The 11,799-nt window shown below is 48.1% G+C and overlaps 1 protein-coding gene across 3 annotated transcripts; it reads right to left on the bottom strand.

Moving 5' to 3' along the window:
- Window positions 1-504: 504 nt before the first annotated feature.
- C1AH9orf129 (chromosome 1a C9orf129 homolog) lies at window positions 505-11,538 on the bottom strand. Of its 3 annotated transcripts, none has more exons than XM_012500837.2 (3): window positions 11,275-11,538; window positions 1,011-1,111; window positions 505-795 (listed from the first exon to the last, which is right to left on the bottom strand). In XM_012500837.2, exons 2-3 carry the CDS (start codon window positions 1,086-1,088, stop codon window positions 505-507), a joined length of 369 nt encoding a protein of 122 aa, XP_012356291.2. In that variant the 5' UTR covers window positions 1,089-1,111; window positions 11,275-11,538. The 3 variants fall into 3 exon arrangements, with proteins under 3 accessions (XP_012356291.2, XP_030658169.1, XP_030658148.1); XM_030802309.1 differs by having other exon boundaries at window positions 1,011-1,108; window positions 11,275-11,515; XM_030802288.1 differs by lacking the exon at window positions 11,275-11,538 and having other exon boundaries at window positions 1,011-1,637.
- Between the last annotated feature and the right edge of the window lie 261 nt (window positions 11,539-11,799).

Below are 11,799 nucleotides of genomic sequence, written 5' to 3'. Positions count from 1 at the left end.
ACTCCTCTAAGGAAACAATTCCAACCTGGGTCTAGGCAGGCAGCCTTCTAGGGTTTTGCTTGGGCAAACAGTGTTATTTCCAAAGTGTCCTGTGACCTGCTGAGTTTAGGAGAAGGACAGGAAATTCAGAGCTCCCTTGATCCGTGAGCCAGGAGATTAATGTTTTGGGGGTCGGCAGGAGGTTGCTGTGGTGGGTGGACAAATGCCTCCATGTTTTGGTCATCACACAAACCAGTTCTTGTCAAATTCCTCCCCAGAAAGTTTCCTGTGGCTCCAGGCCATGGGGCTGGGATGGTGCAGATCTTAAATCATGGAAACTTCAAGAACATACCCACTCTTCCTCTCTCCTCTCTGTCCAAGGAGCCCCCGTCTGAGTACAGACTGACCATCACCCACCTGCAACAAACTACATCTCTGAGCAAAGCACCAGCTGGGCTGGCAGGTCAGAAGGCAGCTTCCCCAGGTCACTACCCGCCAGGAAGCACCCAGCGACCTGGGCACCACTCACTTTGTTGCCCGTCCGCTGCCCTCGTTGTTGTCTGAAGATGACGATGTAGAAGAGCCAGGGAAGTAGGCGGAATCCGCATGGTTGGGGCTGCCGCTCTGGGCCGGGTTGATGGGCGAGGACCGCTCATAGAGCGGCGTGTGCTTCCCTTCGTGAGGAATGTTGCTGTAGCTGTTCTGCTCCGTCAGATTCTTCCCGCTCGTGTCCAAAGTGAGAGGTGCTGGCTCAGAGAGGCTGTACGGGTATGGACCCTGGCCCGGGGCGCCCCCTGGGCTGGGCACCTGTGGGGCCTGAAGCAAAGGGCACAGGTCACGCGCACATGGCCATTAGGACTCGACTCAGGCCCAGGCTGACGTTTCCTGGCTCATTTTTATTTCAACAAACACTGGCATCTATTTCACATATCAATTCAAGAGGTTGGGAACTTATTTTAGCATTTGTTGAAATTCAGTGCATGCACCGTGTCTGAGACCCGCCACCCAACCCAATGCAGGGAAGGCCTTACCACGGGCTTTGCTTGCAGAGAGGTCTGCGGAATGTTGAGCATCTGAGGAGGAATATGCGGCGGCACCATCCCAGGCATTCCAAACGGACCAGGTCTGGCTGCTTCACCAACACAGAAAGAAAAGAATCACACAGCTGTGAACAGAATGCGTTTTCCAGGGCATCCTGGGGGCCAGCCCATGGCGCCAGGGATCTCACCCTCACCTGGCTCAGACATCGACACAACCATGGGTCCCACTTCTCAGAAATCATTACAAATTGCCATTTCACAGTAAGGAAAACTTAATTTTATGATGCTCGATTTGATGGACTGGGGCTGGGATTCGAACTTTCCAGATTTCTCGGTGAACTTGCCGTAGAGGTTCTGCTCTCGTGCACTTCCTGAGGGCCTTGGCTGTCCCTCTGCCTGCAACTTGGTGGGGATTCTCTGTAACTGTCTCCCTGCTCAGGGCTGCTCCTAGCCTGAGGTCTCCGCGAAACCAGAAGCCCTGGCAGGCATGAAAGGAACAAAGTCGGACCGAACAGTTTCCTTTACCTTTGTCAAGCAAGAGGACTTTTCTATTTAAAGTACATTGCAACTACCATTAGGTTCTCAGCTAACTAGTGAGTTTTCAATATAAAAGGCATCGCTTTTCATTGTTCAGCAATTAGGTTACACACTTTAACACGTATTACAGGACGAGTAATTTGCGATTCTGTGTTCTCTTAAAACATAATTTCATAAACCTGCCTGATGTGTGCTGCCATGTGCTAGTCGTCATCCCCACACTACCTTGCAAAAGTGAAGAAATCTGTTAGGGGACTGAAAGCCATGTGGAAGAATGGCTGAAGCAGGGCAGCAGGACAAGGAGCTGGGCCAGCCTGAAGCTAGGACAGAAGGCAGGGGCTAGAAGCCTCCACACTCAACACTGCATCTGGCCTTGAGGGGTCTAAGGACAGGAAGAGAGCTCAGGGGCCACATCAGCCAACAGAAGTGAAAGAATGAGTAGATGGTGCCCATAAAGGGCTGTTCCAGAGATGGCACAAGACCTGCAGTAACAAGGACCGACTGGGGCCCAAACGTCAACAGCACTTCCAAACGTTACCAGCAGGAAACAGGAGGACATGGGACATGGGACATGGACCCCTAGGAGCTGCACTCCCTCTTGGAACACTTAGATGCTGAGCGCCTATGATGTGTCAAGCTAAGAACTGGGCTGGGGGACGCCAGGAGTCCTGAGGCAGTGTCGGTAAGACACATACTACTGAAGACACAGAGAAAAGAGAAAACCTGTGTGAGACACAACAGATCTGCCAAGTGCTCATACAGTTGCACCATCTCTTCCTTGGGTTTGTTTTAAATGTGGAAGAAAACCAAGCCTAGAGCTTCCTGACTCCAATTTCCCTCTTTAAGCAGTAGATATACTTCTACAACCTCTTCATCTGAACACCAGGTGATATGGTTAGGCTTCACATCCCCACCAAAATCTCATCTTTAATTATAATCTTCATAGTCCCCATAATCCCTGTGTGTCAGGGAGACACCAGGTGGAGGTAACTGGATCATGGGGGTCGTTTCCCCATGCTGTTGTTGTGATAGTGAGTGAGTTCTCACAAGATCTGATGGTTTTATAAGGGGCTCTTTCCCCTTTGCTCGGCACTTCTCCCTTGTGCCACATTGTGAAGAAACTGCCTTGCTTCTCCTTTGCTTTTGCCAGGATTGTAAGTTTCCTGAGGCCTCTCCGGCCATGCTGATCTGTGAGTCAACTAAACCTCTTTCCTTTATAAATTACACAGTCCCAGGAAAGTTTCTTTATACTAGTCTGAAAATGGGCTAATACAGTAAATAGGTACTGAAGAGAGTGGGGTGCAGCTATAAAGATACCCGAAAATGTGGAAGCAACTTTGGAACTGGGTAGCAGGCACAGGTTGGAACTGTTTGGAGGTCTCAGAAGAAGACAGGAAGATGTGGGAAACTTTGGAACTTCCTAGATTCTTGTTGAAAGGCTTTGACCAAAATGCTAATAGTGATATGGACAATGAAGTCCAGGATGAGGTGGTCTCAGACGGAGATGAAGAACTTGTTAGGCCGGGCGCGGTGGCTCACGCTTGTAATCCCAGCACTTTGGGAGGCCGAGGCGGGTGGATCACGAGGTCAGGAGATCGAGACCACAGTGAAACCCCGTCTCTACTAAAAATACAAAAAAATTAGCCGGGCATGGTGGCGGGCGCCTATAGTCCCAGCTACTCGGAGAGGCTGAGGCAGGAGAATGGCATGAACCCGGGAGGCGGAGCTTGCAGTGAGCCGAGATTGTGCCACTGCACTCCAGCCTGGGCGACAGAGCAAGACTCCATCTCAAAAAAAAAAAAAAAAAAAAAAAAAAAAGAACTTGTTGGGAACTGGAGCAAAGGTGATTCTTGCTATGCTTCAGCAAAGAGACTGGTGGCATTTTGCCCCTGCCCTAGAGATCTGTGGAACTTTGAACTCAAGAGAGATGATTTAGAGTATCGGGTGGAAGAAATTCTTAAGCAGCAAAGCATTCAAGAAGTGACTTGGGTGCTCTTAAAAGCATTCAGTTTTATGCATTCACAGAGATGATTTGGAACTGGAACTTATGTTTAAAAGAAAACCAAGCATAAAGGTTTAGAAAATGTGTAGCCTGATGATGGGATAGAAAAGAAAAACCTATTTTCTGAGGAGAAATTCAAGCTGGCTGCAGAAATTTGCATAAGTAATGAGGAGCCAAATGTTAATCACCAAGACAATGGGGAAAATGTCTCCAGGGCATGTCAGAGGTCTTCAACGCAGCCCCTCCCATCACAAGCCCTGAGGCCTAGGAGGAAAAAATGGTTTTATGGGCTGGGCCCAGGGCCTTGCTGCTTTTTGCAGTCTTGGAACTGGTGTGTTACATCCCAGCTGTGGTTAAAAGAGGACAATGCACAGCTCAGGCCTCAGGCCATTGCTTTAGAGTGTGAAAGCCCCAAGCCTTGGTGGCTTCTACATGGTATTGGGCCTGTGGGTGCACAGAAGTCAAAAACTGAGGTTTGGGAACTCCACCTAGACTTCAGAGGATGTATGGAGATTCGTGGATGTCTAGGCAGAAGTTTGCTGCAGGAGTGGAGCCCTCGTGGAGAACCTATGCTAGGGCAGTGCAGAAGGGAAATGTGGGGTAAGAGCCCCCCCAGAGTCCCCACTGGGGCACTATCTAGTGGAGTTATGAGAAGAGGGCCACAGTCCTACAGACCCCCAAATGGTAGATCCACTGACTGTTTGCACCATGCCCCTGGAAAAGCCACAGACACTCAACATCAGCCTGTGAAAGCTGTCGGAAGGGAGGCTATACCCTGCAAAGCCACAGAGATGGAGCTGACCAAGGCCATGGGAGCCCACCTCTTGTATCAGTGTGACCTGAATGTGAGACATGGAGTCAAAGGACATCATTTTGGAGTTTCAAGATTTGATGGCCCCGCTGGATTTTGGAACTGCATGGGGCCTATAGACCCTTCATTTTGGCCAATTTCTCCCATTTGGAAGGGGCGTATTTACCCAATGCCTGTACCCTCATTGTATCTAGGAAGTAACTAACTTGCTTTTGATTTTACAGGCGCATAGGTGGAGGGGGGTTATCTTGTCTCAGATGAGACTTTGGACTTCGACTTTTGAGTTAATGCTGGAATGAATTAATACTTTGGGGGACCACTGAGAAGGCATGATTGGTTTTGAAATATGAAAGGGACATGAGTTTGGGAGGGGCCGGGGCAGAACGATATGGTTAGGCTTTGTGTCCTCACCCAAATCTCATCTTGAAATTAATGCCCATAATCCCCACATGTCAAGGAAGGGACGAGGTGGAGGTAATTGGATCGTGGGGGCAGCTTCCCCCATGCTGTTCTCATGATAGGGAGTGAGTTTTCATAACATCTGATGGTTGTATAAGGGGCTCTTTCCCCTTCACTTGGAACTTCTTACTGCTACCTTGTGAAGAGGGTGCCTTGCTTCCCTTCACCTTCTGCCATGATTGTTATGTTTCCTGAGGCCTCCCCAGTCATGCTGAACTGTGAGTCAATTAAAACTCTTTCCTTTGTAAATCACCCAGTCTCAGGCAGTTCTTTATAGCAGTATGAAAACAGATAAATACACTAGGGATGGGGAACACAACCCATGAACCACCACCTTTCACACTGCCTATCTGCCAAAATAGGTGAGGACAGAAACATTCCCCAAACCTTTGCTCCCACTCCCTGAAAGCAAACATCCATGGCTGCACTCACAAGAGGCTCCCTAAGCTGATACTAGGGGTGGTGAGACCAGGAGTGCAAACTTTGTCCTGGACCCAGCCTCCCGAGAGCCAAGCATGGCCCATGGAGGCTGGGAGTGCGGCACAGATCGTTGTTGACTGCCCCCAGAGAAGGACCAGGAATCTTACAGACTATGATCCTGTGTGAAGTTCCCACCTTCTAAGCGCTCTCAGCTTGCAAGCTGTAAAACACCACAGCCCTTTGATCCTGGCTTGCACCAAGAAAAAACCTTGGCAGAGCTTCCAGCTTTGTACTAAACAAAGAAAACTGCAGTATAAGAAGCTGAGAATAATGAGACCAGCATGTGTGTAGTCATAGACACCTCACACTTGCACGCAACATGCACACAGACCCACGTGCACACATGCCCCTGACTGAACAATAAGTCCACAGATCCATGCCTCTAAGAGTCTAGGCTGGTTTCGAACTCCTGACCTCAAGCGATCTGCCCACCTTGGCCCCCAAAGTGCTGGGATTACTGGCATGAGCCACCATGCCCGGCCCTAACTTTGTAATAGTAAAAATGCAAGGCTAGTCTCATGCAGCAGCAGCATTCAAGTGAAGATGATCATTTTTGTTTTTCTATTTTTGGCCATTACATCCTAAAACCTTCCTTGAAAGCACCAATTTTCCTCTAAAGCAAACAAACGAACAAACAAACTATATTACAGCATAAAACCAAATAATTCCAAGGTAAGAATATTTTCTAAAATCACATTCCAATCACTGACCTCAAATAATCCTCTGTATAGAATCCTATTCTATCAAGGCAGTCCAATAAGTGAATTAATTTGTCTGCATTTTCTGAAGGCTGCAGAAGTGCCTCCTAACCCAGGGTCTGCCTCTGCGGATTCAGGCCTTCATCTATGTGGGTTCTTGTTCTCCATGCCCAAGTGCAGCTGAGCAGAACTGCTGTGTGTCTTCTCTACAACAAGAGCCATCTTTCTCACAAGGGACATGGGGGGCTCCAGAGTGGAGGTCATACTACCAGTTTCTCACTCTCTTCCTTTCACACTTACTAGAGAGGTGGGCTTTTGTTAAAAAAGTATGCACACTGGGCCGGGCGCGGTGGCTCACGCCTGTAATCCCAGCACTTTGGGAGGCCGAGGCGGGTGGATCACGAGGTCAGGAGATCGAGACCATCCTGGCTAACACGGTGAAACCCCGTCTCTACTAAAAATACAAAAAATTAGCCAGGCGAGGTGGCGGGCGCCTGTAGTCCCAGCTACGCGGGAGGCTGAGGCAGGAGAATGGCATGAACCCTGGGGGGCGGAGCCTGCAGTGAGCCGAGATCGCGCCACTGCACTCCAGCCTGGGTGAAAGAGCGAGACTCCTTCTCAAAAAAAAAAAAAAAAAAAAAAAAAAAAAGTATGCAGACTGAATACAAGAAGTGAAAGGAGGAAAAAAGGCAAAAAAAGTTTATTATATTTCAAAATATTTCATAACTTTAAAGTTAGTTTTTAAATAATAAAAAGTTCTTTCAGAATGAAGAGAAAAGAAACACACACTGTAGTCCCTCGGCTGTGTGATCTCAACTTTTTTTTTTTTTTTTGAGACAGAGTTTTGCCCTTGATGCCCAGGCTGGAGTGCAATGGCGTGATCTTGGTACACCATAACCTCCGCCTCCTGAGTTCAAGCGATTCTCCTGCCTCGGCCTCCCGAGTAGCTAGGGTTACAGGCATGCGCTACCACGCCCAGCTAACTTTTTGTATTTTTAGTAGAGATGGGGTTTCTCCATGTTGGTTAGGCTGGTCTTGAACTCCCAACCTCAGGTGATCTGCCTGCCTTGACCTCCCAAAGTGCTGGGATTACAGGCATAAGCCACTGCACCTGGCTGCAATCTCGATTTTTTACAGCTCAGTTACCTACTTCCTCAAAGGACTCACTTACGCCTGTATGCAGCTGTGTGGCTTTTGCTCTGAATTAAAATAAGATATAATTCTCAAAGGAATGGGTGTTAAACTGGAACTTCTTCTTAGAACTACAGTCTGCCTTACCTCAGTCCCCATTCCTAGCCCAACCTAACAAACGCTCATCCATTACTTGGCATATTATTCTGAAATGTTATGTTAAACAAAACAAGAGAAAAATACAAAGTAAGTCTTCAAAAAAAAATTACATGGGCAAAAAAAAAAACTATATGGGCAGACATTGTTTGATTTTCAAATATTACCCAAAAAATATAGCTTTGAAAATGTTGAGTCCAAGATGAAATAAATCAATATAATCCCTACCACCTTTAATTTTCATCGCTTGCAAACATAGACAAGGCAAAACTTTCCAACCATTTTAAGCATGTGCAAACGGACATGTTTACTAAATATCAATAGTCTACAGAAGATAAGAAGGTATAGAAAGGAAACTGTCATGTGACCTGTTCCTGTTACACTACAGATCCAGTGTCCAGAGAGGCAGGGTGGGGTCTGGAGCACAGTGGGAGGGCATGGCATCTGGCCATCCTGTAGGGAGAGGAGGCCCCGCAGAGCCGGTCAGGCTGGCCGAGCCTGGACTGAGACCAGGTGCAATGTCAGTGCCCAGGGAGGCAAAGGATGGAGGAGCAACTCCCAAGAGCTAAGAGCCTGGGAGCAGCTGATGTCAGCCCAGAGCCTGCAGTGCTGTCCAGACCCCATGGGAAGAGCCTGAGGCCGGCGCCCAGAAGAGAAGGCCTGGTGACAGAAGGAGGCAAAACCTGAGGGATGATCAGCTTGAAGAAGGCTAAGTGCAAGGCCCATGAGAAGTAAGATTATGAACTCAATGAACAGGCACGTCCTGTGTGGCACGTGAAAGAATTCGGAACAGCGGGAAAAATTAAACCATGGAAGCAAACTTCAAGTCAACAGAAACAAGAACTTTCTAAGAATGAGAGCAGTTCAACAATGAAAAGAGTTGCTTTACTGACTGCTGGACTGCTCATACAAGAACATTCTACAGCAGGGAGCTGGGCTGAACTTCTATAAACATTCCTCACTCCCCAAATCCTTTCCATCCCTGAATGTGGATAGTGAGAGGGTAGACATCACGAGATAGGGCATCATTCAAATCCACCCAGTGCCTGAGTCTCAAGTAGCAAGTTTTATCTAAATGTATTCAGTTCCTGGGTTTAATTAATCAGTTTGAACAGAATACTTGTACTGACTGAGCAAAGTTCAAGAAGGCAGAATAGGAACGTTACATCTCATTAAGACTGGTTATGGTGGCTCATGCCTACAATCCCAACACTTGCGAGGCTGAGGCAGTTCAGACCAGGCCAGGCAACACATCAAGACCCTGTCTCTACACACACTCACAAAAGCAACACACACAAAAAAACAAAAACCTCAATTCCCATTTAGGCACCAAAATGTGTTTTGTAAGTCTATGATGAAATAAGATAAATCAGTTTCTGTCCACTGGTGAGTTTTGGAAAAGCACAACCTAAAAGAAAACTCTACCAGGTCTCTATTTTGAAGTCACTGGTAAACTGAACTGACATTCCTCATTTGTAACCAAATATTGAAACACCATTAACAAACCCAACATTAATAAACCTAAACACATCCACTTTGGGAAGACACACGCTGCAGTCTTTTAAATCAGACAATAGCTCAAAGGAGAGTGTAGGTTCTTCCAAAACATCCGATTTTTAAGTTCAAAATAAAAATGACCTTCCAAAACAGCCACACGATCAGGCAGCCTGTGTCACTTCCTACTTCACACTAACTACCACGAACTCACTGAAAATGGAGCAAAAGGTCGCAGAGCAGACGCTGAAAGCAAAGCCCCCAGCACCAGCAGGAGAATCTAATTTTCTACTTGGGAATTGTGGACCAGAAGGGCAAGATGAGTGGCCTTTCTACTCAAAGGGAATAATGCCCTGACTTGCCTCTTGGCGCCCTTTATTCTGTCAGCCTCCGGGGCTTAAAATCAACGTCATCTGCGTTAGCTTTAAAGATAAAAACTGGCCGGGCGTGGTGGCTTATGCTTGTAATCCCAGCACATTGGGAGGCTGAGATGGGTGGATCACTTGAGATCAGCAGTTCGAGACCAGCCTGGCCAGCATGCTGAAACCCCGTCTCTGCTAAATATACAAAAATTAGCCAGGTGTACACGCCTGTAATCCCAGCTACTCAGGAGGCTGAGGCAGGAGAGTCACTTGAACCCGAGAAGCGGAAGCTGCAGTGAGCCAAGATCGTGCCCACTGCACTACAGCCTGGGCGACAGAGTGTGACTCTGTCTCAAACAACGACAACAACAAAATTGATAAAGATGAACAAGGACACATCTCAAAAAGAGCAAGCGCAGACTGACATGTACAATACAGACTTTAATTAAAAAGCAAAGCAATGCTATTAATTATCCCATAGGTATGAGGTGAGAAAATATAAAAACATGTTCAAGGGGGCTGTACATGACTTAGAAAGGCCTGATGCATCTCTTTTTTATAAAAGAATGATCTCAAGCACAGGTTGCCATTTGTGTAACCTGAAGTAGGTACACCACCACTCATTCTACTGTTCCTTCTATTTTTTCTTACATTAACAGGTTTTCCTAACAACCACAAAAAAAACTTTAGTAAAAACCTAGGAAAGGATGAGTCTAGTAAGCAAAGTTATAGGACAAAGTGAGGATTTAATGTAAAACATTTTTAAGCAATGTCAAAATTCTAAAGTTATTAGTAAAATACGGCAAAAGTATAATATTGAATACCTGGTGAAAATAACATTCTTTTTTAATGTTATTTTTTATTTTAAATTCTGGGGTACATATGCAGGACATGCAGGTTTGTTACATAGGTAAACATGTGCCATGGTGTTTTGCTGCACCTATCAACCCATCACCTAGGTATTAAGCCCAGCATGCATTAGCTATTTTTCCTGATGCTCTCGCTTCCCTCACCTCAACCCCCGACAGGCCCCAGTGTGTCTTGTTCCTCTCCCTGTGTCCATGTTCTCATTGTTCAGCTCCCACTTATAAGTTAGAGCATGCAGTATTTGGTTTTCTGTTTCTGTGTTAGTTTGCTGAGGATAATGGCTTCCAGCTCCATCCATGTCCCTGCAAAGGCCATGATCTCATTCCTTTTTTTTTTTTTTTTTTTTTTGAGACAGGGTCTTGCTCTGTTGCTCAGGCTGGAGTGCACTGGCACAATCTCAGCTCACTGCAACCTCTGCCTCCCAGGTTCAAGCGATTCTCGTGCCTCAGGCTCCCAAGTAGCTAGGATTACAGGTGCGTACCACCGTGCCAGGCTAATTTTTGTATAATGTTTTTAGTAGACGAGGTTTTGCCATGTTGGCCAGGCAGGTCTTAAACTCCTAGCCTCAAGTGATCCTCCCACCTTGGCCTCCCAAAGTGTGAGCCACCGTGCCTGACCTGATCTCATTCCTTGTTATGGCTGCATAATATTCCATGGTGTATATGTACCACATTGTCTTTATCCCGTCTATCATTGATGGGCATTTGGGTTCAAAAGTCATAATAATAGCAAAAAACATATTATTGATGCTGACAGCAGGGACATGGCTAAATATGGCACCTCCACACTGTGGAGTATCATACCATCTCTGGAGAAAATAAGGAAGTCATCACCAGCTTCTATAATGGGCCCCACTTATGGGTCATAGTCCCCAGGCTTGGTCAGTCCCCAACCCCCAAGGCCGTCCCTGCCCCCTACTGAGCCCACTCCTCTGCAGGAGGCCCCGGGGGCTCTGCTCCTGCCCTGACCACAATAGGACAGAAGGGCCACCGGGTGGGTCCAGCCGTCCAGCTGTCAGCCAGGCCTGGCCTCGGGCAGTGTGGGCCGCCATGTGGTCTCTTTCAGTTTTCACTCTTTCTGCCCTGGAGGACCTGCCTCCTTTGGCCCTTTTGCTAGAGCACTCAGCTGTCTCAGGCTGTATGACTGCAGAAAATCGCATTTCAAGGGAATAAATCTGTAAGATTTCATGGTGAATGAATATTTCAACCTCTTTGGATTATCGCATGGTCCATGCTGAATCCTAGAGGCCTTTACTTACCCACGTAGCGTGGTGGCTGCAGTGACCGAGGCTTGCTGGTCCCAGAATAATGTCCGCTTGCTCTGTTACATCCCAGAACTGATTCTCAGGGATTGGGGGCTGGAAGATGCTAGGCAGGAGGCTGCGGCCGCAGCGGCGCTGAGCTGGAAAGAAGGTGGCGACGTGAGGGTCCGGCGGCGCTGGAGACCCGGGGGGTAGTGGCCAAAGCAGGGTCGGGCTGGGCCCTGTGCCGGCTCCAGCCTGCGCGAGCGAGGTACCCCGGTCCCCGCCTCCGCCCCGCCTCAGCCGACGCCCCCGAGCTACTGAGGGTAGGCGGCCGCCGGCCCGGGCCTCTGAGCTCTGAATCCTGCGCCTTCCCGGCGCCAACGGGCTGGGGGCCGCGAGGGGAGCGGGGAGGAAATGGGAGTTTGCAGGGACCCCTGGAGGTCCGCTGCTTCCTCCTCTCGGCTTCAGTCTGCAGGCAGCTCTTCCCCATCAGAGCGCGCGGCTCCCTCGGCCGGGGCCTCTCCCGGCGCCCGCCTCATT

This window comes from Nomascus leucogenys, chromosome 1a, assembly GCF_006542625.1.
Source record: "Nomascus leucogenys isolate Asia chromosome 1a, Asia_NLE_v1, whole genome shotgun sequence".
Classification (NCBI taxonomy): Eukaryota; Metazoa; Chordata; class Mammalia; order Primates; family Hylobatidae; genus Nomascus; species Nomascus leucogenys.
This window is presented reverse-complemented; position numbering and strand designations above follow the sequence as displayed.

Excerpts from the sequence above, each read along its gene's own strand:
- C1AH9orf129 (XM_012500837.2), bottom strand. The coding sequence starts at position 1,088 with ATGCCTGGGATGGTGCCGCCGCATATTCCTCCTCAGATGCTCAACATT. Across the intron at positions 796-1,010 it reads CTCTGCAAGCAAAGCCCGTG|GCCCCACAGGTGCCCAGCCC; the intron begins GTAAGGCCTTCC and ends CCTTTGCTTCAG.